The following is a 27554-nucleotide window of genomic DNA, read 5'->3' as shown; positions in this document are numbered from 1 at the left end:
CGGTGCAGTTTGACGTGTTTGTCAACCATAGATCTTGCTTGACGTATTTGAGAGAAATTTTGATTGACAGAATGTTTAACAAGATGGCGGAAGTTCTTTGTCTTGAGGGTTTGCAGTATATGTTTAGTGAAAAATTGTTTTCATACGATTTATCTCACTGTATTGTGAGTTTCCACTACTATCAAAAAAACTACGAGCAAGTATAAAAACGAAACAATACTGATAATTACCAAAATAAAAAGGTAACACATCTTCATCAGCCATGTATTACCCACGAAGAGGTTATGAACAATATAATTATTTTACACATACAGTGACATACAAGCCGGTGAAATGAAACAAAAGATATCGAAGTTCTCTGGTTCCCTGACTTGACTGCAGTATATAAGAAAACACGCGACTTTTAGTTGGTTGTCGAATTTTTTGTGAAGTTAGATCAACAACCAACTAAAAATTGGGTGTTTTTTTATATATTGCAGTAAAGCCAATGAAATGAAGCAGAATCTCACACATCCACAACATCACATAATAATGACATAAGAAACACAAAAAAACCGCTTGAAAATGGGAATAATTCCCCGAAAGGCCTCGTGCGAAAAATAAAATAAAGAAAATCGCGAATGGAAGCAGATGAGTTATTTACAAACAAACCTATTGTTTTTCACAGTTGAAGGCTTTCAGATTCATTTATAATGTATCAAATATGTATAAATATGTATAAATTTTCGCATACTTGTTTCTTTCTCAATGTGAGGGCGAAATAACGTTGGACAAGTTTATTAAACGTTTCACTGTCCATCCGCACAAAGCTGAATTAATCATCAGGTTCTGAGTGAAACATTTGTAAAATTTGTAAATTTGTTGAAAGATCTTATGGGACCAAACTGCTTAGGTCATCGGTGCCTAATCTTACAAACTACATAATCTAACTTAAACTAACTTACGCTATGGACAACACACACACACCTACGCCCGAGAGAGGACTCGAACCTCCAACGGGGGAAGCCGCGCGGACCGTAACAAGGATACACCTCAAAGCCGTTTCACTCACACACCTGTTCGGAATAGAGCAGTGGTGAGGGAAGCCGTAGAACCTCAGTCGCCTCGACTACGGTAGCAGACCGCGAGCGCTCTGTAGAACCGGAAGTGATGTCCGGGCCTCAACTAAAGCAGTAAATCGGTTGCAAACTACACTCCTGGAAATTGAAATAAGAATACCGTGAATTAATTGTCCCAGGAAGGGGAAACTTTATAGACACATTCCTGGGGTCAGATAAATCACATGATCACACTGACACAGGCACTGACACAGGCACATAGACACAGGCAACAGAGCATGCACAATGTCGGCACTAGTACAGTGTATATCCACCTTTCGCAGCAATGCAGGCTGCTATTCTCCCATGGAGACGATCTTAGAGATGCTGGATGTAGTCCTGTGGAACGGCTTGCCATGCCATTTCCACCTGGCGTTCGTGCTGGACGTGCAGACCGCGTGAGACGACGCTTCATCCAGTCCCAAACATGCTCAATGGGGGACACATCCGGAGATCTTGCTGGCCTGGTTAGTTGACTTACACCTTCTAGAGCACGTTGGGTGGCACGGGATACATGCGGACGTGCATTGTCCTGTTGGAACAGCAAGTTCCCTTGCCGGTCTAGGAATGGTAGAACGATGGGTTCGATGACGGTTTGGATGTACCGTGCACTATTCAGTGTCCCCTCGACGATCACCAGAGGTGTATGGCCAGTGTAGGGGATCGCTCCACACACCATGATGCCGGGTGTTGGCCCTGTGTGCCTCGGTCGTATGCAGTCCTGATTGTGGCGCTCACCTGCACGGCGCCAAACACGCATACGACCACCATCGGCACCAAGGCAGAAGCGACTCTCATCGCTGAAGACGACACGTCTCCATTCGTCCCTCCATTCACGCCTGTCGCGACACCACTGGAGGCGGGCTGCACGATGTTGGGGCGTGAGCGGAAGACGGCCTAACGGTGTGCGGGACCGTAGCACAGCTTCACGGAGACGGTTGCGAATGGTCCTCGCCGATACCCCAGGAGCAACAGTGTCCCTAATTTGCTGGGAAGTGGCGGTGCGGTCCCCTACGGCACTGCGTAGGATCCTACGGTCTTGGCGTGCATCCGTGCGTCGCTGCGGTCCGGTCCCACGTCGACGGGCACGTGCACCTTCCGCCGACCACTGGCGACAACATCGATGTACTGTGGAGACCTCACGCCCCACGTGTTGAGCAATTCGGCGGTAGGTCAACCCGGCCTCCCGCATGCCCACTATACGCCCTCGCTCAAAGTCCGTCAACTGCACATACGGTTCACGTCCACGCTGTCGCGGCATGCTACCAGTGTTAAAGACTGCGATGGAGCTCCGTATGGCACGGCAAACTGGCTGACACTGACGGCGGCGGTGCACAAATGCTGCGCAGCTAGCGCCATTCGACGGCCAACACCGCGGTTCCTGGTGTGTCCGCTGTGCCGTGCGTGTGATCATTGCTTGTACAGCCCTCTCGCAGTGTCCGGAGCAAGTATGGTGGGTCTGACACACCGGTGTCAATGTGTTCTTTTTTCAATTTCCAGGAGTGTATTTTAAACATGTCGCAGACTGATGAAAAGAGTAGAGAATCGACACACGGCGCCCCGCCTTGTTTCAGACACGCGGCGCTCACCCGTAGGGAGTGGCGCTCGCGTCGTGGACGGCTACGACGCGGGGGTGGGCCAGTTCCCGCACCAGGCCCTCGTCCTCTGCGACGGGTCGTCCATCTGCGGGGGGGCGCTCATCACCAGGACCGCCGTCCTCACCAGGGCGCGCTGCATCGACTAGTGAGTCCGAATACTTGCTGCGAGGCCAGCTGTGCAGCGTGTGCACACAGGAACGTGGCTCATGGGGGCACTGCAGATGTATGGTCGTTAGAGTGTCACAAATTGTTGTTGCCAGTATTGTGATAAAACTGATATTTCAATATTCCATCTTTGTTTTATATGATTGGCAGTAACTGCAATGGTAACTCCACTGATAACTGCAGATGAGAGAGTGGATAGGTCGGAAAAGTACGAGGGTGAGTCAAATGAAAACCTTAAATATTTTTTTAAATATTATTTACTGTGCAGAAGTGGTACAAAGCTGTATCACTTTTCAACATAATCTCCCCCACGCTCAATGCAACTCCTTCAGCGCCTACAAAGCACATAAATTCCTTCGGAAAAAAATTCTTTTGGTAGTCCGCGCAATCACTCGTCCACCGCGTGGCGTACCTCTTCATGAGAACGGGACTTCTTTCCCCCCGTTGCGTCTTTGAGTGGTCCAAACAAATGGAAATCAGTAGGAGCAAGGTCTGGTGAGTATTGTGGATGAGGAAGACAGTCAAAATGCAGGTCTGCGTTTGTTGCAACTGTTTTACGGGCAGTGTGGGGCCTAGCATTGTTATGTTGGAAAAGGACACCTGCTGACAGCAATCCGCGTCGCTTTGGTTTGATTGTAGGCCGCAGATGATTTTTTAAGTTCAAATGGTTGAAATGGCTCTGAGCACTACTTAAACCTAACTAACGTAAGGACATCACACACATCCATGCCCGAGGCAGGATTCGAACCTGCGACCGTAGCGGTTGCGCGGTTCCAGACTGTAGCTCCTAGAACCGCTCGGCCACACCAGCCGGCGATTTTTTAGTAGATCTGTGTATGATGCACTGGTGACAGTGTTCCATCCAGGCATGTAATGTTCCAAAATGACGACTTTATCGTCCCAAAAGAGAGTCAGCGTAACCTGCCCTGTTGATCGTTCTGTTCGAAAGTTCTTTGGTTTTGGTGATGATGAATGGCGCCATTCCTTGCTCGCTCTCTTCGTTTCCGGTTGGTGGAAGTGAACCCAGGCTTCGTCCCCAGTAACGTTTCTAACAAGGAAGCCATCACCTTCTCGTTCAAAGCGCCGAAGAAGTTCTTCACAAGCATCAACACGTCGTTCTCTCATTTCAGGAGTCAGCTGCCGTGGCACCCATCTTGCAGACACTTTGTGAAACTGGCGCACATCATACACGATGTGGTGTGCTGACCCATGACTAATCTGTAAACATGCTGCAGTGTCATTCAGTGTCACTCGGCGGTTTTCCTACACTATGGCTTCAGCTGCTGCAATGTTCTGTGGAGTCACAACTCGTTGTGCCTGACCTGGACGAGGAGCATCTTCCACTGAAGTCACACCATTTGCGAACTTCCTACTTCATTCGTGGACTTGTTGCTGTGACAAACATGCATCACCGTACTGAACCTTCATTTGTCGGTGAATTTCAATAGGTTTCTCACCTTTACTACGCAAAAACCGAATAACAGGACGCTATTCTTCCCTGGTGCAAGTCACAAGTGGGGCGGCCATCTTTATACTGATACTGCGACGGTATGTGTGCATCTGCACTATGCTGCCACATACAGGCCATTCTGCATGCTGTTTGTAGCACTAGCACGCTAACCAACTTACAGGATCACTGAGCGAAAGTTCGTTTTGTTATTACAAATTTAAGGTTTTCATTTGACTCGCCCTCGTAGATTGAAGGCCTCTCTGAGCAGGAAGACTTGACTGATGACGTGATAGAAGAAGAAATAGGAATTGACAGGGCAGAAATAGCGGATCCAGTATTAAAATCACAATTTAAAAGAGCTTAGGAAGCCTTAACATCAAACAAGGCACAAGGGATTAATAACATTCCTCACAATTTCAAAAATCATTGGGGAAAGTGGTAAAAGAATTGGTGTGTAGAATCTATGAGACTAGCAAGTTACCATCAGACTTTCGGTAAAAAATAATCTATACATTTAAGATCTCGAGATTATCGCATGATCGGCTTAACATCTCATGCATCCAAGTTGTTGAGAGCAATAATTTACAAAAGAATGGGAAAGGAAATTTAGGATGTCTCGGGTAACGATTACTTTCTCTTTAGGAAAGGTAACCTTTCCCCATGAACCATGGACCTTGCCGTTGGTGGGGAGGCTTGCGGGCCTCAGCGATACAGATACCCGTACCGTAGGTGCAACCACAACGGAGGGGTATCTGTTGAGAGGACAGACAAACGTGTGGTTCCTGAAGAGGGGCAGCAGCCTTTTCAGTAGTTGCAGGGGCAACAGTCTGGATGATTGACTGATCTGGCCTTGTAACACTAACCGAAACGGCCTTGCTGTGCTGGTACTGCGAACGGCTGAAAGCAAGGGGAAACTACGGCCGTAATCTTTCCCGAGGGCATGCAGCTTTACTGTATGATTAAATGATGATGGCGTCCTCTTGGGTAAAATATTCCGGAGGTAAAATAGTCCCCCATTCGGATCTCCGGGCGGGAACTACTCAAGAGGATGTCGTTATCAAGAGGAAGAAAACTGGCGCTCTTGATCGGAGCGTGGAATGTCAGATCCCTTAATCGGGCAGGTAGGTTAGAAAATTTAAAAAGGGAAATGGATAGGTTAAAGTTAGATATAGTGAGAATTAGTGAAGTTCGGTGGCAGGAGGAACAAGACTTCTGGTCAGGTGACAACAGGGTTATAAACACAAAATCAAATATGGGTAATGCAGGAGTAGGTTTAATAATGAATAGGAAAATAGGAATGCGGGTAAGCTACTACAAACAGCTTAGTGAACGCATTATTGTGGCCAAGTTAGATACGAAGCCCACACCTACTACAGTAGTACAAGTTTATATGCCAACTAGCTCTACAGGTGACGAAGAAATTGAAGAAATGTATGATCAAATAAAAGAAATTATTCAGATAGTGAAGGGTGACGAAAATTTAATAGTCATGGGTGACTGGAATTCGGTAGTAGGAAAAGGGAGAGAAGGAAACGTAGTAGGTGAATATGGACTGGGGCTAAGAAATGAAAGAGGAAGCCGCCTGGTAGAATTTTGCACAGAGCACAACTTAATCATAGCTAACACTTGGTTCAAGAACCATAAAAGAAGGCTGTATACATGGATGAAGCCTGGAGATACTGACAGGTTTCAGATAGATTATATAATGGTAAGAAAGAGATTTAGGAACCAGGTTTTAAATTGTAAGACATTTCCAGGGGCAGATGTGGACTCTGACCACAATCTATTGGTTATGACCTGTAGATTAAAACTAAAGAAACTGCAAAAAGGTCGGAATTTAAGGAGATGGGACCTGGATAAATTAGAAGATCCAGAGGTTGCCCAGAGTTTCCGGGAGAGCATAAGGAAGCAGTTGACAGGAATGGGGGAAAGAAATACGGTAGAAGAAGAATGGGTAGCTTTGAGGGATGAAGTAGTGAAGGCAGCAGAGGATCAAGTAGGTAAAAAGACGAAGGCTAGTAGAAATCCTTGGGTAACAGAAGAAATATTGAATTTAATTGATGAAAGGAGAAAATATAAAAATGCAGTAAATGAAGCAGGCAAAAAGGAATTCAGACGTCTCAAAAATGAGATCGATAGGAAGTGCAAAATGGCTAAGCAGGGATGGCTAGAGGACAAATGTAAGGATGTAGGGTAAGATAGATACTGCCTACCGAAAAATTAAAGCGACCTTTGGAGATAAGAGAACCACATGTATGAACATCAAGAGCTCAGATGGGAACCCAGTTCTAAGCAAAGAAGTGAAAGCAGAAAGGTGGAAGGAGTATATAGAGGGTCTATACGAGGGCAATGTACTTGAGGACAATATTATGGAAATGGAAGAGGATGTAGATGAAGATGAAATGGGAGATACGATACTGCGTGAAGAGTTTGACAGAGCACTGAAAGATCTGAGTCGAAACCAGGCCCCCGGAGTAGACAACATTCCATTGGAACTACTGACGGCCTTGGGAGAGCCAGTCCTGACAAAACTCTACCCTCTGGTGAGCAAGATGTATGAAACAGGCGGAATACCCTCAGACTTCAAGAAGAATATAATAATTCCAATCCCAAAGAAAGCAGGTGTTGACAGATTTGAAAATTGCCGAACAATCAGTTTAATAAGTCACAGCTGCAAAATACTAACGCGAATTATTTACAGACGAATGGAAAAACTAGTTGAAGCCGACCTCGGGGAAGATCAGTTTGGATTCCGTAGAAATTTTGAAACATGTGAGGCAATACTGTCCCTACGACTTATCTTAGAAGCTAGATTAAGGAAGGGCAAACCTACGTTTCTAGCATTTGTAGACTTAGAGAAAGCTTTGGACAATGCTGATTGGAATACTCTCTTTCAAATTCTGCTGGTATCAGGGGTAAAATAGAGGGAGCGAAATGCTATTTACAATTTGTACAGAAACCAGATGGCAGTTATAAGAGTCGAGGGACATGAAAGGGAAGCAGCGGTTGGGAAGAGAGTGAGACAGGGTTGTAGCCTGTCCCCGATGTTATTCAATCTGTATATTGAGTAAGCAGTAAAGCAAACAAAAGAAAAATTCGGAGTAGGTATTAAAATCCATGGAGAAGAAATAAAAACCTTAAGGTTCGCTGATGAAATTGTAATTCTGTCAGAGACAGCAAAGGACTTGGAAGAGCAGTTGAACGGAATGGACAGTGTCTTAAAAGGAGGATATAAGATGAACATCAACAAAAGCAAAACGAGGATAATGGAATGTAGTCGAATTAAGTCGGGTGATGCTGAAGGAATTAGATTAGGAAATGAGACACTTAAAGTAGTAAAGGAGTTTTGCTATTTGGGGAGCAAAATAAGTGATGATGGTCGAAGTAGAGAGGATATAAAATGTAGAATGGCAATGGCAAGGAAAGCGTTTCTGAAGAAGAAAAATTTGATAACATCGAGTATACATTTAAATGTCAGGAAGTCGTTTCTGAAAGTATTTGCATGGAGTGTAGCCATGTATGGAAGCGAAACATGGACGATAACTAGTTTGGAAAAGAAGAGAACAGAAGTTTTCGAAATGTGGTGCTACAGAAAAATGCTGAAGATTAGATGGGTAGATCACATAACGAATGATGAAGTATTGAATAGAATTGGGGAGAAGAGAATTTTGTGGCACAACTTGACCAGAAGAAGGGATCGGTTGGTTGGACATGTTCTGAGGCATCATGGGATCACCAATTTAGTATTAGAGGGCAGCATGGAGGGTAAAAATCGTAGAGGGAGACCAAGAGATGACTACACTAAGCAGATTCAAAAGGATGTAGGTTGCAGTAGGTACTGGGAGATGAAGAAGCTTGCACAAGATAGAGTAGCATGGAGAGCTGCATCAAACCAGTCTCAGGACTGAAGACCACAACAACAACAGGAAAGGTATCGGCCTCAGAGAGGCAGCTATGACGTTGCGGCTGAAAATGGAAACAAGACTGAAGAAAAAGCGAGATATCTTCACAGGACTTGTCGACGTGGGAAAAGCGTTAGATAATGTGCAATGGCGCAAATTGTTCCAAATTCTGAGAAACATGGGGTTAAGCTATAGGAAAAGACGTGTAGTATACAATATGTACAAGAACGAAGAGGAAGCAATAAGACTGGAACTGGGGTTTAATCTTTCTGTCCTGCTGTTTTGTCTATACATCGACAAAGCAATGAGGGAAGTAAAACAAAGTTTCAAGAGTGGGATTAAAATTCGATGCGAAAGGATACCAGTGGTAAGATTTGCTGATGACATTCTCAGTGAGAGTGAAGAAGAATTGCAAGATCTGCTGGATGCAATGAGCTCTGTAATGAGTACAAAATATGGAATGAGAGCAAATAGAAGAAAACCGAAAGTAATGAGAAGTAGGAGAAATAGGAACACTGAGAAACTTAACATCATAACTGGTGATCGCGAAGTAGAGGAAGTAAAGGAATTCTGCTACCTAGGCAGCAATATAACCCATGTAACCCATGAAGGACGGAGTAAGAATGGCATAAAAAGGAGACTGGCACTGTCAGAAATAGTATTCCTAGCCAAGAGAAGTGTGCATCAAATACAGCCCTTAATTTGGGGAAGAAGATTCTGCGCATGTACATTTGTCGGAGAGTAATGTATGGTAGTGAAACATGGACTATGGGAAAACAGGAACAGAAAGGAATAGAGGCATTAGAGATGTAGTGCTACAGTGTGCAGAATCGGCGAGGAAAGGAATGCATTGACAACACTGACAAGAAGGAGGGACAGGATGGTAGGACATATGTTAAGACGTGAGGCAATAACTTCCATGCTACGAGAGGGACCTGTAGATGGTAAAAAATTCAGGAGACGACTGAGATTGGAATACACCAGTAAATAATTGAGGATGTAGGTTGCAATTGTTACTCCGAGATAAAAAGGTTGGCGCAGAAGAGGAATTAGTGGAAGGCCGCATCAAACACGTCAGAAGAATGAGGAAAAAAAAAAAATTGTTATGGAAAGTGGAAGTGCAGAGTAAACTGTAAATTGCTGCAAGACTTTCTTTTCGTCACGTACATGATAAGAATTCTATAGAATTTGCAGTGGAAAATTTAGCTTTGGACATGAGGACGACGCGACATTGTACCTCAAGTGAAGTCTGTTGCAAATAAAAACCGACGAGGCTTAAAACTACAACTATCTATCGGTGAATCCACCTAGAGATACATAAAATCCATTTGAAATTCACGTGGCTACACTTCAATACAACAGTGTCGTGCACAGCCGGTGTTTGAGGTTGATGGATTGCACCACACATACAATGAAACCACTCATCAATCGTTACTGTTCATGCTCTAATACTGATATGAATTGAATCATCACAAATCTAACGCGCCATCTCGGATATAAAAAGTAATTGGTGCCCTTACATTACAGACAACCCTGTAGGTAGGGCAACCGCAACTGTGAGTAATCATCTTGGGCATTAATGAACAACTTCAACTGTATTTAGTCCTTTATTTTTAGGTGAACATCTGGATAGCAATAAATCCAGAAGGAATAACAATCCTGATACATTAACTGGTATAATAACTTCCTAAAAATGTTTTGAAATTTTTAATAATTTATAAAAAACTACTTTAATCTCTTACATGAGACGTTTAGAATATTTGTAGTCACATAACTGAAATACTCTCATTTTCTCGTGTAGAAGTTCTTAATAGTTTTTTTTATTTTAAAAAATCTTAATATAATTTTAGAAATTTATTATACCAGTGAATGTCTCAGAGTTGTTATTCCTTCTGGTTTTATTGTTATACAGTTATTCACCTGAAGTAGCTTTTAGTGCCATGAAACCAGCAGTGATCTAAAAATGAAGGACTAAATACAGTTGAAGTGGTTTATTAACACCCAAGATGAACCCTACATTATAGTACATTTCTGTAATTACCAGCTGTTTCCACAACATAGTTTTCAAAGTCGTTCCTCTACTTGTTGTTTAGCAACATCTTGTTGTAACATTTCTTGCCACAAACCTATTCGTTCAATTTTATTTAAACACTCGTAATCTATATATTGGTATCTGAGTTGGAAACAGAATTATGTTATCAACTTGTTTGCTGGTATACATCCAGTTGCAGTACCCACACAATATGATTACTTATTACTCACTTGTCCATGATTTTTTGTGCATCATTGTAAGAATAATAAGGGACGCATTATTATGTGTTGTTACTGATGATTATTCAACTTGCATTTCACGTATAGTCATCGCCTGTCACAAACTGTCATGATTCAGTCCTCGCTTATTTTAAACAGAACTGCAGATCGGAGATACACATTTATCTCTCTGTATCGCAGATGGATAGGCGTATTTATACGCTATGAATTTATTATCAGACTTCACATGCAACGAATAGTAATCCTAGTGACCATAGAATAATCTCAGAGTCTAAGCCTAATTTTTCCAACATTTCACACTTCACACGTATCCACTGTCATTAACACAATCACACATATTTGAAACATCTGTATGAACTCATCAGAAACATATATTAAAATATCAGTAAATTCAGCTAGATAAAGTCAGACTGCTCATGTGCAATCAACTACAAGTTGTTCAAACAGTAACACAGCATTATAGAGCAGTGACATCACTATGGATTTCACATTACTGAGTTCGTCAGTATACGTTTATAAAAACATGCTACATTTGTTGACGAATTTGCAGAAACGTCATTGAGAACTGTCTACAACTGCAGAATAGCTGAACTATTAAGGACCAATCTTAAGGTGTTTACATGTAAACAGTGCGCCAGAACATCGATTTGTAACGATATACGTGAATCATGTTAACACTGGTAACATTTCACGTAATTTACTTCATTTCACGACGTACAGAGCTTCGCACTCGTCTGATATTACTGTATTTCTGCAACCAAAAGGCCTATTTTTGACGATGACATGTGAACATATCTGAAGATTTTTAAGTCCGACATGTGCTTAAACAAACTCTTTTGCATTACCACTTGAAAAGGCCCAAAGACTGAAATTTCAATAGTGAAATAAATAGTTTCTTCAGTCAACGAAGAATATGATGTTCGCTCGAAACTTCTACATGACTGTGAACCTAGATCATGAGAAGTTAAATAAAAAATAAATTACATAACTTTATTTTTTCTTGGCGATTATCAAAACCGAATTCTAACCTAGAGACGTTTTTATTAAGCTGCTGCACTTACCTTGGGTACATTGCCACACGGATTATACCAACATTGTGTACAAAATGTAGCATTTGCAGAATCAGCTTTACAGCTATAGTCCCCTGGTAGAAAATCATAACACTGACACACAGAGACAACCCATTGCTCCCCCTCTTACCCCCGCCCCCAAACACACACATGTGCACTTGTGCAGAGTGAAAGAAATTCTCGGCCAACTCCCTCACGAGACTGACGATCGTGCAGAATCAAAACGCACCTCTTCGTCTGCACGACAACGTTCCTACGAAATTAAAAGACAAAAAAGCATCTCCTATCATCGAGCTTAAGTTTTAGTCTTGTACTCTAATGACCACGTGTGGTATCATATCAAATCATGCTCTATCCTTAGATCTCAGTTACATCATCTCAAATAAAAATCCGTTCTTCATGTGGTACATTCGCCATCCATTCTACGCATTCTGCCATGACACAGCACTTACTCTCGCTCTCAGGCCGACAACTGCTTGCAACTCCTTCGCTCACTTCAAATCTACTCAATAATACAACCTATGGTAGTCAAAGAATATGTCACTCCTGTGATCGAGGCATGCAAAGATGCTTATAGTGGTAAACGTTCCTAACAACTGGGATTTCTCTTGACATTTATTTTCAAAGATACGCCAAGTGCCAAACATACCAGACAAACTGTGATTTCTGATATGTACATTTTTACCGCCATTTCTCCTAATATGTAGACCTTTAATTACCATTTACCCTAATATGTACATCTTTCACTAGTACTGATTACCATCAAAACCGCAAGCCGCGGTGGCCGAGCGGTTCTAGGCGCTTCAGTCCGGAACCGCGCTATCGCTACGGTCGCAGGTGCCTCGGGCATGGATGTGTGTGCTGTCCTTAGGTTAGCTAGGTTTAAAGTTCTAGGTGGCTGATGATCTCAGATGTTAAGTCCCATAGTGCTCAGAGCCATTGAAACATTTGAACCATCAAAACCACACACAAAAATTATTTTCTGAAAAGACTTCATAGTCGCCGTTGACTGTATAAAACTTTTATTATTACGATTGCAATTTCGGCCTTATGGCCATTTTCAAGTAACACTGCAAAAGTTACATTTTGTCAGAATATAAAACTATCTGACATGAGTACATGTCGTCGTCGAAATGCAGCCTTTTGACTGTGAGAGTCCCACAAGGTACGATGAGTACGATCGGATCTTGTGGGACTCTCACATTCCAAAGGTTGCATTTTGACGACGACATGTACGCATGTCAGACAGTTTTATATTCTGACAGAATGTAACTTTTGCAGTGTTACTTGTAAATGGCCATAAGGCCGAAATTGCAATCGTAATAACAAATATTTTATACGGTCAACGGCGACTTTGATGTCTTTTAAGAAATGTTATATGACTGTGAATCCCAAACATGAGAAGTAAAACAAAAATTAGTATTGCCACTAGTCTGCTTCGCAACTGGAAACAGGAAATTTACTTTCGCAGCCACACGTCATGGACCGTCCGCCTGGGAGGCATCCATAGGACTCAGGAAGAGAGAACCGCTTGGATCGAGGTAGCCACCTGGGCAGTGGTGCACCCAAACTACAACACGACGGCCTATCTCAGCGACAACGTGGCTATTCTGTTCCTGCCCGCGGAAGCTCCTCTGAACAGTGAGTAGCGCAATAATAACACACGATTCTTACTTTAGAGAGAGAGAGAGAGAGAGAGAGAGAGAGAGAGAGAGGCAGAGAGAGAAAGAGAGAGAGAGAGAGAGAGAGAGAGACAGTGGGAGGTGAGGGAGGGTTGAGGGTTTGTGATTGAACGAAAAATGTCACGTGATGGCAGCCTGGGAAAGCAGTGTGTGCAGTACAAAAACAGTTTAAACATCCACGATGATGACATTTATGGTCATGTGATAATGACATCACTTCTAGTTGCGTCTTCTACGTTTGCTTGTAGATACAATCCAGTTGTAAACACCTAGGCCAGTTGCGGTATTTTCTACACATGTGTGTGTGTTACTTTGTTGTGGGGCGCCCAGACCTTAGCACACAAATAACGCTGGTTGATTTGCCTCTAGACGTTGTGTATTCCATATCATACAAGTGTGGATCCAGCATGAAAAATACCCGTGTCACAACGTTGGTGGATCCATCTGTGGACATTCCATCAGATAATACATGAGTGGGTCCAACAAGAACAACCCATCAAGCATAACCCTGGTGGATCCATCTCCATACATTATCCCAGTTCACATGTGGGTAGATCCACTCGAACAATATTCAGTATTTAACGCAGTTGGATCCACCTTCGTACCCTATCCTCACCTACCATAGGCTGTGGGGGATGCCTGAGACAAACTGCTGCAAACACACAGTGCGCTAGGTTACTACTATTGGATTATAGCATTAACTTTGTATATATAAGGCAAGATTTTGTTGGGAATACTTGTTTTTACAATGATGGATTCGGTGCCTTATACTACACTCCTGGAAATGGAAAAAAGAACACATTGACACCGGTGTGTCAGACCCACCATACTTGCTCCGGATACTGCGAGAGGGCTGTACAAGCAATGATCACACGCACGGCACAGCGGACACACCAGGAACCGCGGTGTTGGCCATCGAATGGCGCTAGCTGCGCAGCATTTGTGCACCGCCGCCGTCAGTGTCAGCCAGTTTGCCGTTGCATACGGAGCTCCATCGCAGTCTTTAACACTGGTAGCATGCCGCGACAGCGTGGACGTGAATCGTATGTGCAGTTGACGGACTTTGAGCGAGGGCGTATAGTGGGCATGCGGGAGGCCGGGTGGACGTACCGCCGAATTGCTCAACACGTGGGGCGTGAGGTCTCCACAGTACATCGATGTTGTCGCCAGTGGTCGGCGGAAGGTGCACGTGCCCGTCGACCTGGGACCGGACCGCAGCGACGCACGGATGCACGCCAAGACCGTAGGATCCTACGCAGTGCCGTAGGGGACCGCACCGCCACTTCCCAGCAAATTAAGGACACTGTTGCTCCTGGGGTATCGGCGAGGACCATTCGCAACCGTCTCCATGAAGCTGGGCTACGGTCCCGCACACCGTTAGGCCATCTTCCGCTCACGCCCCAAGATCGTGCAGCCCGCCTCCAGTGGTGTCGCGACAGGCGTGAATGGAGGGACGAATGGAGACGTGTCGTCTTCAGCGACGAGAGTCGCTTCTGTCTTGGTGCCAATGATGGTCGTATGCGTGTTTGGCGCCGTGCAGGTGAGCGCCACAATCAGGACTGCATACGACCGAGGCACACAGGGCCAACACCCGGCATCATGGTGTGGGGAGCGATCTCTTATACTGGCTGTAGACCTCTGGTGATCGTCGAGGGGACACTGAATAGTGCACGGTACATCCAAACCGTCATCGAACCCATCGTTCTACCATTCCTAGACCGGCAAGGGAACTTGCTGTTCCAACAGGACAATGCACGTCCGCATGTATCTCGTGCCACCCAACGTGCTCTGGAAGGTGTAAGTCAACTACCCTGGCCAGCAAGATCTCCGGATCTGTCCCCCATTGAGCATGTTTGGGACTGGATGAAGAGTCGTCTCACGCGGTCTGCACGTCCAGCACGAACGCTGGTCCAACTGAGGCGCCAGGTGGAAATGGCATGGCAAGCCGTTCCACAGGACTACATCCAGCATCTCTACGATCGTCTCCATGGGAGAATAGCAGCCTGCATTGCTGCGAAAGGTGAATATACACTGTACTAGTGCCGATATTGTGCATGCTCTGTTGCCTGTGTCTATGTGCCTGTGGTTCTGTCAGTGTGATCATGTGATGTATCTGACCCCAGGAATGTGTCAATAAAGTTTCCCCTTCCTGGGACAATGAATTCACGGTGTTCTTATTTCAATTTCCAGGAGTGTATATAGATATTATTTTAAGTGTTACATCGAATATGAAGAATCATGAAGATAAGTCACTTTTTTATAAGGTTTTCAATAGATTTGAAGCTATTTCCTTGGTAGAGAGTCATATCATGCCACCAATAACTGCTCACACTTAGTCATAATCTCATGTGGTAGGTTAGGACGTGTGCAATGCTGTTCTTACCCAAGGTGGTAATGATATCTGTAACGGAATGTGTTCACTCTGCAGCGTAGCGCGCGCTGATCTGAAACTTCCTGCCAGATTAAAACTGTGTGCCGGACCGAGACTCGAACTCCGGACTTTTGCCTTTCACGGGAAAGTGCTCTACCATCTGAGCTACCCAAGTACGACGCACGCCCCGTCCTCACAGCTTTACTTCTGCCAGTATCCCGTCCCCTACCTTCCAAACTTCACAGAAGCTCTTCTGCGAACCTTGCAGACGAGATACTGGCAGAAGTAAAGCTGTGAGGACGGGGCGTAAGTCGTGCTTGGGTAGCTCAGACTGTTGAGCACTTGTCCGCGAAAGGCAAAGGTCCCGATTTCGAGTCTCGGTCCGCACACAGTTTTAATCTGACAGGAAGTTTCATATCTGTAACAGTCTGCCATCACTTGCCAGTGTCCATTAGTTTAATGCTTAACATTCATTGTCATGCATTATGATTATTTTAAAGAAATAAAATAAAACTTTTGTTTCAAAGTAGAAATGATCAATGTCAAAATGAGTGTTCGAATGGAATACTGTAATAGCTTCATGTAGACGATACTAGTATTACCCATAAATGTCACACTTTGGGCTTTGTCTATAGCACAACACAGTAAGATAGTACTGACAAAAGCATTGTGAACTATGCAGATACCTGACTCGATGCTTTGCTGGGTGACTGCCTATTTTTAAGCAAATTCTGGAGGGAGTATGTTACACAACAGATTGCATTGCTTTGCTGGAAGGCTAACTATTCGTCATATGCACATAATATTTCAAAATCAGGAGATGTGTTTGTAGAACATTGTACTTTTAACGGAACATTTGGTAATGGCACCTGGTGAAATATATGTTGAAGTTTGGTTCATCATTGAGGACAATCCGATTACACTGTAATCAAAACCACTGAGGTTCGTTTCAGAATATGAAGTACTCGTATGTAAAAGTATAGAAAATAGATATTAACTGACGGGTTGCCAATTTTGTTTAATTTTTTTTGAGTCATCCGTCTTCTGACTAGTTTGATTCCCATTAGTGTGGATAATTTCGGTGTTTGATTAATATGAGGTTCGTTAGTTACGTTGTAGATGTGCTAGACAGTCTGAATATGGATCATAGACAGGAACAAATGGTATGTATACATCCTGCAATGGTAACATACCAGGAATTAGTGACAGGATATATTTTTACCAACCATCATCTTTAGGTTTGTTACCAAGCCTTTTAAACTGGTGTGGTAATTGCACTGAAACACCTTTGTTCTGGTAGAGTAGTAAAATTTGTGTGGAAATCGGTTTGCCAACTAACTTACAGGGGTCAGATGCTTGCTATGTTGCCAGTAGAACCAAAACTGGGTAAGATTATGGTACTGAGAAACGCACTTATTATTTCCGCTTCTGCTTTCTCGACTATTGCAGCCAAAAGCTCCTCCTTTCCAAGGGTTTTGCATACTGTTGTGGACAATCGTCACCACATAAAAAAAAGCATTTACTGGTGGTAGAAATTCTTTCTGTTGACAAAGGCATTCCAAGGTTCTGAAAATGAGTGATGGAGCTGTGATTTACAGCTACAATGTTTGATCCTGCACGTAAAGGGAACATTGAAATAGTGGAGAAATTCTGAGATTGACTGACGTAAGATTCATAGCCTAGAATAGAATAAACATGGTAAAGGTCTGGGATGAATAGCATTTAACCATTTACCAATCGAAAGGGTGAATACATGCAAGAGAGGACGTGAAGGATTTCCTGATTGTTTGGTAGAAAAATTCATAGGGAGGTCAAAGGTCATGAAGATAAAGGACAGTGCCGGGAGCAGAGTAGCACGGATATGAAAAACACGCACACTAAGCCAGAGAAACGCTTTTATGATATTCAGATGTTGTTGTGATCTTCGGTCCGAAGACTGGTTTGATGCCGCTCTCCAGCCTTCTCTAGCCTAATCAAGCTGGCTACTACAACCTTCATCGTTTTGATTCTGCCTATTGAACTCATCTCTCGATCTCCCTCTACGATTTTTACCACCCACATTTCCCTCCATTAGTAAACTGGCGATCCCTTGATATCTGATAATGTCTCCTATCAACTGATTCCTTCTTCTAGACAGTTCATGCCACAAAATTTCTTTCCTCCCCAGTACTATTCAGTACCTCCTTGTTGGTTACGCGCTCTATCCATCTAATCTTCTCCGAGGTTGGCTTCTAGTAGCTTTTCCGTTCTTCTGCATGGTATTCGAATTAGTATTTTGCTACCCTGACTTATTAAACTGATGGGACAGTAACATTCATACTAGTCAGCAGCTCCTTTCTTTGGAATTGGAATTATTATATTCTTCTTGAAGTCAGATGGTATTTCGCCTTTCTCATACACCTTGCACACCAGATGGAAGAGTTTCGGCATGGCTGCTCCTCCCATGGCTACCAGCAGTTCTGACAGAGTTTCGTCTAGTGTTGGGACCTTGTTTGGACTTAGTCTTCTGTCAAATTCTTGTCGCACTATCATGTCTCCCATCTCATCTGCATTTACGCCCTCTTCCATTTCTATAATGATGCCCTCAAGTACACCTCCCTTGTGTATACCCTATATATACTCCTTCCATATTTCAACTTCCCTTCTTTCCTTGGGCCTGGTTTTATACGTGTACTATTGATGTTAAAAATATGAAAATCGTTGTTGTAAACAACAGTAATTCTGAGAACAAAAAAAGATCTATAAATCTGTAAAGGTAAAAAATTTTAATGTATTTGGATTTCATAACGTTTGCACCACCCCACTCTCTGGGAACACTTAACACCGAATGAATCATGGTACAGAAAATAGGTTACCAAGGGTGCCTGCAACCATGTATGAAGCATTACAATCCACAGTGTATGTATTATGAGTCCGTCACGTGATCATGATGTCACTTCAGGTTACGACTCCTACAATGAGAGCAGATATTGAGAGTACCGATAAAATCGCGTTACGTGATTGGTTGGATTCTCCAGCCCTGCTGCTCTACGTTGAGGGGGCAGAAGTCATGGTAATCCTCCTACTATCGTGCTGGACATTCTTTCGCCTGGAGAGGTGCAGCAACTCGACGTGGCAAGATCTCGACAAGTAGTTGGAAGTCACCTCCAGAAATACCGAGCCGAGCTGCCCCTATAGCCGCCCATAATCGCGAAAGTGCAGCCGGTGCTGGATTTTGTCCACGAACTGACCTCCATTATATCCCACATATTTACTGTGGGATTCATGTCAGGCGATATAGATGGCCAAATCATTCCCTCCAACTGTCGAGAATGTCCTTCAAACCAGTCGTGAACGGTTGTGATGTGGTAACATGCCACATTGTCAGTCATAAAAATTCCATCATTGTTTGGGGACATGAAGTTCATGAATGGCTGAAAATGGCATCTCCAGTCAATGATCGGCACAATTTGACCAGAGGACTCAGTCTATTTCATGTAAACACAGGCTACACCACTATGGAGCCATCACCAGCTTGCACAGTCACTTGTTGACAACTCTGGTCCATAGCTTCGTAGAGTCTGCGCCACACTCGAACCCTATCATCAACTCTTACCAACTGAAATCGGGGCTCTTGACCAGGCTACGGTATTCTAGTTGCCTATGATACAACAGATACGGTCACAAACCGAAGAGAGGCACGACACGCAATGTCATGCTGTTAGCAAAGACATTCGAGTGGGTCGTATGCTGCCATACCTCATTAACGCCAAATTTCGCTGCGCTATCCTAATGGATACTTACGTCGTACGTCCCACATTGATTTCTGTGGATATTTCACGTAGTGTTGCTTGCCTGTTGGCAATGACAACTCGACACAAACTCCGCAGCCCTCGGTAGTTAAGTTACAACCATCGGTCACGGCTTTGTTCGTGGTGAGTCAATGTTAAGAATATGTAAATAATATATGCCTGAAATCTGGTATTCTCGGCACACTCTTCACACTGTGGATCTTGGAATACTGGATTCCCTAACGATTTCCGAAATGAAATGTCCCATGCGACTAGCTCCAACTGCCGGCCGGTGTGGCTGAGCGGTTCTAGGCGCTTCAGTTTGGAACCGCGAGACCGCTACGGGCATGGATGTTTGTGATGTCCTTAGGTTAGTTAGGTTTAAGTAGTTCTAAGTTCTAGGGGACTGATGACCTCAGATGTTACGTCCCATAGTGCTCAGAGCCATTTGAACCATCTAGCTCCAACTACCATTCCGCGTTCAAAAGTCCGTTAATTCCCGTCGTGCGGTTATCATCACGTCAGAAACCTCTTCACACGAATCACCTGTGTACAAGTGATAGCTCCAATAATGCACTGCGCTTTTATAGCTTGTGTATGCGATACTACTGCCATCTGCATTTGTACATATCGCTTTTATGACCTCAGCATAATGTTACAACAGATAGCAGTATATGTGGAAACGTGTAACAGTACCACAAAGCTATACTAATGTCAGATTGTTGTCATGTGTGGTGGTCTTGAGCCCTGAAATTGGTTTGATACAGCTCTCCATGCTACGCTATCCTGTGCAAGCTTCTTCATCTCCCAGTACTTACTGCAACCTACATCCTTTTGAATCTGCTTAGTGTATTCATCTCTTGGTCTCCCTCTATGATTTTTACCCTCCACGCTGACCTCCAACGCTAAATTTGTGATCCCTTGATGCCTCAGAACATGTCCTACCAAACGGTCCCTTCTTCTTGTCAAGTTGTGCCACAAACTCCTCTTCTCCCAATTCTATTCAATACCTCCTCATTAGTTATGTCATCTACCCACCTAATCTTCAACATTCTTCTGTAGCACCACATTTCGAAAGTTTCTATTCTTTTCTTGTCCAAACTATTTATTGCCCATGTTTCACTGAAATACATGGCTACACTCCATACATATACTTTCAGAAACGACTTCCTGACACTTAAATCTATACTCGATGTTAACAAATTTCTCGTACCGCCATAGAGGTAAGAGCGGCTCAGTATTTCTCGAGGGGACTTCCAGCGACTTGTCCAGTGCGTGCCACGTCGAGTTTCAGCTCTAAGCGGGACAAAAGGAGGTCAGACGAGATATTAGGAGGTATCGCATGACTTTGGCACCTCAGTCTAGTCTATATTTATTTATCTCTTGCGTAATACATTCGTAGAGTGACGCGGATTTTCAAGTGCGTTTTTTGCAATGTGTTATCTAGAAATACATCACGTATGGGATGTGGTCGTCAGCCTGAGACTCTTAGCAGGTTTCACTAATGGATGTGAATCGAGGTGTTTTCCTCTCAAAAAGATTTAAAAGTCCGCATCAGGGCACTAGGACTTTTTTATGGCTACTTATGAGTCACCATTCGTTTACTAAGGTACTAAAAATGCTCGTTTCAATCCCGACCCCAGGTCTAGACCTCTCACCCCGCCAACCCCCCCCCCCCCCTTACAAACCATTTAATTGGCGCCCTTCGCTGCAATCTCACTATGCTACGCTTCGGCAAAAAGCCACCGTAAACATATGTTAACTTATCTACATCTACATCTGCATCCATACTCCGCAAGCCACCTGCCGGTGTGTGGCGGAGGGTACCTTGACTACCTCTATCGGTCCTCACTTCTATTCCAGTCTCGTAGAAAGAAAGATAGTCGGTATGCCTCTGTGTGGGCTCTAATCTCTCTGATTTTATCCTCATGGCCTCTTCGCGAGATATACGTAGGAGGGAGCAATATACTGCTTGACTCCTCGGTGAAGGTATGTTCTCGAAACTTCAACAAAAGCCCGTACCGAGCTACTGAGCGTCTCTCTTGCAGAGTCTTCCACTGGAGTTTATCATCTCCGTAACGCTTTCGCGATTACTAAATGATCCTGTAACGAAACGCGCTGCTCTACGTTGGATCTTTTCTATCTCTTCTATTAACTCTACCTGGTACGGATCAGCGCGGGATTAGCCGAGCGGTCTGGGGCGCTACAGTCATGGACTGTGCGGCTGGTCCCGGCGAAGGTTCGAGTCCTCCCTCGGGCATGGGTGTGTGTGTTTGTCCGTAAGATAATTTAGGTTAAGTAGTCTGTAAGCTTAGGGATTGATGACCTTAGCAGTTAAGTCCCATAAGATTTCACACATATCGGGACTTTTTTTTTTGGTACGGATCCCACACCAGTGAGCAGTATTCAAGCAGTGGGCTAACAAGTGTACTCTAACCTACTTTTGTGCGTCCATCTAATCTGTAATTATTTGTCACTTACATAAAATGTTTTGGAGAACGATTCCGATTTTGCGGTTCGTTTTCCGTGGTGTATTACGTAAAAATACAATACGTTACGAGCTTTTCCCCTAAGCCTCAAACTCTTACTGTGATGGTATACGCAGTGGTGTGGGGTACAATTATTGCCCAACTTTCCTCAACTGTATGTACCTTCGAAAAGCTATCAATCTGATTTTCGCGAGCACTGTGTTGTTGCTCTTTCAGGGAAGTCTAGTTTACCGTAGAGATGAGAAACCAGTCCAGGACTTAAACATGCTTATGTCAGCAACTATCGGACAGAACCGTGAAAAAGGCAAACGATCGCTAATACTGCACACATGTCGCAGATTCTGCGGGTTTTTTAATGTCTCCGTTAATATACGGGATGTTCCGAAACTATTCGTTCGGATTAATACTGAATGTAGAGAACATAAAAAATGGCGTTTCAGTAAGGAAGATACGCTCTCTGCAGTCAGATTGTAATGATAGGGAACATTTTGTTAGTGGTGCTGACGGAACCTGTTGTATCTTCGTCACTGACTGGGAATGTGTATTGACATTCAAAACTGTACCATGTATGTAAGGATGACTTTGCGGTCTGCCTAACAGTACACCGATTCTTTGGCAAGCGTCATATCCATGTGACAACAACAATGTCTTCCATATAAACACACCGATTCAGCCGGCTGGTGCGGCCGTGCGGTTCTAGGCGCTTCAGTCTGGAACCGAGTGACCGCTACGGTCGCAGGTTCGAATCCTGCCTCGGGCATGGATGTGTGTGATGTCCTTAGGTTGGTTAGGTTTAAGGAGTTTTTAGTTCTAAGGGACTGATGACCACAGATGTTAAGTCCCATAGTCCTCAGTTCCATTTGAACCATTTGAACACCGATTAAAATGGCTGTGAGCACTATGGGACTTAACTGCTGTGGTTATCAGTCCACTAGAAGTTAGAACTACATAAACCTAACTAACCTAAGGACATCACACACATCCATGCTCGAGGCAGGATTCGAATCTGCGACCGTAGCGGTCGTTCGGTTCCAGACTGTAGCACCTAGAACCTCTCGGCCACTTCGGCCGGCACACCGATTCAGTCGCAGCAATTACCACCTCAGATAACAAAAGTAATCATGGAGCAGTTTCCGTACACGGAAATGGCAGACATGAATCTGGTGAATGGAAATGGACGAGCTGCAGTAAGAGAGTATCGACAGTGCTTTCCCAACTGACGGATTCCGCAGCACCAAATATCCGGCATCGCCTGCTTCGTGGAAGCTCTCAGTTATGGATGATACAATAGGGAATCGAACAGTGTGAACTCCTGGAAGGAAATACAAGATTCTGCGTCATCTACAAGTTCACGACCTATTGCGCGTATCAGTGGTGTCAAACATAGCTTTGTGTGGAATGCGTTGCATCCATTCCGTCTTCAGAGCTTGGTAGCACTAGAACCAGAATCATTTCCCCAATGCGTGATGTTTGCACAATGATTTTTAAAGGGGACTGCCCCGCACCTCTAATTTCTTGCTTCGGTCCTGTACACTAACGAGGTTCTGTTTACTTGTGAAGCTGCATTTTTGGTTAAATGTGACTCCACGAGGTACTCAACCGTGGGGTCATCGACAGCGATTTGCTGTTCATTTTCGGGCCAGCATCCCCTGTGTTAGGTTGACAGGACCATACATTCTTCCATTCCGCCTCAGTGGACGGAGATATCGAATCTCGATGGGACATGTGTTACCAGAAATGCTGGAGGTTGTTAGGCAAAGGATGTACTTCCAGTACGATGGGAGGGAGCTCACTTCAGTACTGGTGTGAGGTGTTATCTGAGAGCCACCTTTGGAAATCGATGGATTCGAGAAGGTAGCCCTGTGGGTTGGCCACGCAGTTCACCTGATCTCACGTGTCTGAATTTCTTCTTCTGGGACCTTGTGAAACACCTGGTGTATGAAACCTTTAAGGAAAGAGACCTCGTCTCTTGAACTGCTGTCGCTGCTGGTACCATTGTAGACATGCCAGAAATCTCTGAACAGGCATGACAATCAATGATCTGTCTATGTACTGCATGCACACAGGCAATTGGTCAATCGTTCATGTGAATGCAGGTGCTCTACTAGCATGCAGAACTGCCTTCTGTCTCCAGCTTCAGAAATTGCCGTCAGCGACTTATGTGCATTCAAGTTGTAAGGCCCCCGATTTTTTTTATAATTAACTAATCACCCGAAATCGATGGAACTGGCGTTACTTCTCGGCGTAATCGCCCTGCAGACGTACACATTTTTCACAACACTGACGCCATGATTCCATGGCAGCGGAAAAGGCTTCTTTAGGAGTCTGTTCTAACCACTGTAAAATCGCTGAGGCAATAGCACCACGGCTGGTGAATGTGCGGCCACGGAGAGTGTCTTTCATTGTTGTAAAAAGCCAAAAGTCACTAGGAGCCAGGTCAGGTGTGTAGGGAGAATGAGGAATCACTTCAAAGTTGTTATCACGAAGAAACTGTTGCGTAACGTTAGCTCGATGTGCGGGTGCGTTGTCTTGGTGAAACAGCACACGCGCAGCCCTTCCCGGACGTTTTTGTTGCATTGCAAGAAGGAATTTGTTCTTCAAAACATTTTCGTAGGATTTACCTGTTACCGTAGTGCCCTTTGGAACGCAATGGGTAAGGATTACGCCCTCGCTGTCCCAGAACATGGACACCATCATTTTTTCAGCACTGGCGGTTACCCGAAATTTTTTTGGTGGCGGTGAATCTGTGTGCTTACATTGAGCTGACTGGCGCTCTGTTTCTGGATTGAAAAATGGCATCCACGTCTCATCCACTGTCACAGCCGACGAAAAGAAAGTCCCATTGATGCTGTCGTTGCGCGTCAACATTGCTTGGCATCATGGCACACGGGCAGCGATGTTGTCGTCCGTCAGCATTCGTGGCACCCACCTGGATGACACTTTTCACATTTTCAGGTCGTCATGCAGGATTGTGTGCACAGAACCCACAGAAATGTCAACTCTGGAGGCGATTGTTCAACAGTCATTCGGCGATCGCCCAAAACAAATCTCTCCACTTTCTCGATCATGTCGTCAGACCGGCTTGTGCGAGCCTGAGGCTGTTGTCACACGATGTTCTGCCTTCATTAAACTATCACACCCACGAAGGCACTTTCCACGCATCCATAACTACATCACCACATGTCTCCTTCAACTGTCGATGAATTTCAATTGGTTTCACACCACGCAAATTCAGAAGTTCAAGTAAGGAAAACGTCGCCATTTGAAGTATTTAAAACAGTTCTCATTCTCGCCGCTGGCGATACAATTCCATCTGCCGTACGGTGCTGCCATCTCTGGGACGTATTGATAATGAACGCGCCCGCATTTTAAAACAATGCGCAGGTTTCTCTCTCTTTCCAGCCCGGAGAAAAAAGTCAGACGCCTTAGCACTTGAATGCACTTCGTAAATATATTTGTTTGTATATCCTCTACCTGTTGTATTAATTTGAAAGAAAGTATCGAAACACCCTTCATGTATTGCTGCTCTGAACTATAGGACACTTCGTGCTTTGAGCTGTGTGCGGTTCGTGTTGGTGCTGTTGGTAGGTTGGCATCTTGTAATAAGGATAGTGGCGTCTCGTTTTCTGCTTCTGTTTACTGGCGACACTACATCTGCTAGTATTGTCTGTCTGCGAGTGGCAACAGTAGCGTTTATCGATATCTGGTACCTATATTATCTTTGGAAGGACGTGAAGTGTTTTCCGGGTCGGGTGTGTCGGTAGTTTGGTTGGGACAGAGCAGCAGAGAGGTCCGGCAGCGCGAGGACATGCCGCGACCGCTGGAGGCACGCAGTTATTGCCGGATCGAGAGGCTGTAGTTGCGAGGGCCACAACATCGTTGTGGAACCGGACCTAGCACGTTGAGTGGAGTGAACGTTAAATCCTGTAGTTAAACCTCCATTTTTGTGATCACGCCGTTTGTTCGTGTATTGCGTGAGACGAACAGCAGTTAGTGGAGTGTGTTGAGAGGGCAGAATCTATTAGCCGTCTTCTACTGCCTGTTATTAGTTTTGAATTTTGTGTTATTATTTGGTAAACTGCAACCAGCGGTATTTTACTGCCTAGTGGCCGCTAACGTCCCAGTTACCTGCCCTGGAGGTTAGCGTGTTTTTGCGGTATTGCACCTTTCCTCGTCTTGGCGATGCTGTTCCGCATCATGCGTTCCGTGACAGCCTCCTCGATTGCGGTGTGGATTGTGGTTTCTTTTCTCTACTTTCATTGTACTGGTTCCTTCTGCCTTTCGACGTTTTAAATACCGGATTCTGAAGATGCAGTGCTGTCTGTCACTTCACCCTCGCTTGAATTACTCCATCGTTTCACTGGTTATCACATATTAGGTGGATTTAGATGTAGGGACTTTTCTCAGGTCGATCCTTGGAGCACTGTCTGCGGATCACTCCCTTTTTTTATTTGATCTGATTGTGTCAATCGTTTAAAAGTAATATTTTGTTTAATTTATTCCGATTGCTTCTGGTCTTCAGCCGACAAATAATTTTAATTCTTCTTAATAAGGCCTACAGCCATCAGTGTAACTTGTGTTACAGTTGATTTTTTTAATGATTGTTTTAAAAATTATTTTCCTATTTTCAACTTGTTGTTGTCTTTCTCACTTGTAATTCAGGCCTTCAGCCACTAATTGTTCTCAATTATTGCTGTGGCCTTCAGCCAACAAATATTTTTGAATTCTTTCTTAATAAGGCCTTCAGCCATCAGTGTAGCTTGTGTTACAGTCAATTTTTTTTAAAATAATGATTGTTTAAAAAAAATTATTTCCTTAAATAAAGTGTGTGTGTTTACTGTGCAAACAACGGTAACTGATTAGGCCCCATCCACACCTTTTCCTGCTTTCCCTAAGTACCACGTCTCATTCTTATAAGTTGGTCACTTGATTATGACAACTTTCAGTTATAACTCATAAATCCTTAGATCACATTTACTCCCAATAGGTATTCCGCAAGGTGCATGTTGGAGGGTACCTTGTGCCACTTTCAAATAGGGGAAACAGGCTCTCTGTATGCTTCTGTGCAAAACCCTAGGGTCTTTCATCTTCATGGTCCTTCCACGATACATACTTTGGCGGTAGTAGTTCTATAGTTAGCTGCAAATGACAGTTCTCTGAATTTTCCCAATAGGTATTTATTCGCCAAGAACGTTATCTTCTCTACAGGGATTCCCATTTGTGTTTACAAAGCATCTCTGGAACACTCGTGCTTTGATCAACCCCACTGATAACAGATGTATCTGACATAGTAGTGCGTGAATGATTTAGAGAAAGCGATCTACTAACTTAACTATCTGTAGCTAAGGCGTGAGTTGTAGCATTTTTCACTTCTCCATAAGCAACAAAAGATTTACTGCTGTCAAATAGTTTCCAAAGTGCATGTTACAGACAGATTCCAGCAACCTCGTAAACCGAAAAATAACATAAAACTTGAGTCAGCTAAATTATTATCAATGAGTGTTAACGAAAATAAAATCGAGGGATGAATGTAATGAACATCACAACATTTCCACGTTTCTAGATGAGAACATCTACTTTGCTTTTCGAGAAGTAGAGAGATAAGTAAAAAAGAATATTAGAGATGGATTAATACAGCTTGCATATCACTCTGCTGCTGAACACTTTGGCTGATGCTACACTGCCTCCC

General features: G+C 44.0%; 1 protein-coding gene across 1 annotated transcript in view; it reads left to right on the top strand.

Annotated features, from left to right (window-relative positions):
• Nucleotides 1-27554, top strand: part of LOC126291533 (brachyurin-like) — an 81246-nt gene that overhangs the window by 13668 nt on the left and 40024 nt on the right. The window contains exons 2-3 of the mRNA XM_049985034.1: nt 2672-2840; nt 13025-13194. Coding sequence (XP_049840991.1) covers nt 2672-2840; nt 13025-13194 — 339 coding nt within the window. The remainder of the gene's footprint in view (nt 1-2671; nt 2841-13024; nt 13195-27554) is intronic.

This window comes from Schistocerca gregaria, chromosome 9, assembly GCF_023897955.1.
Source record: "Schistocerca gregaria isolate iqSchGreg1 chromosome 9, iqSchGreg1.2, whole genome shotgun sequence".
In the NCBI taxonomy this organism is placed as follows: Eukaryota; Metazoa; Arthropoda; class Insecta; order Orthoptera; family Acrididae; genus Schistocerca; species Schistocerca gregaria.
The sequence above is the reverse complement of the archived record's forward strand: the minus strand, read 5'-3'. Positions and strand labels throughout refer to the sequence as shown.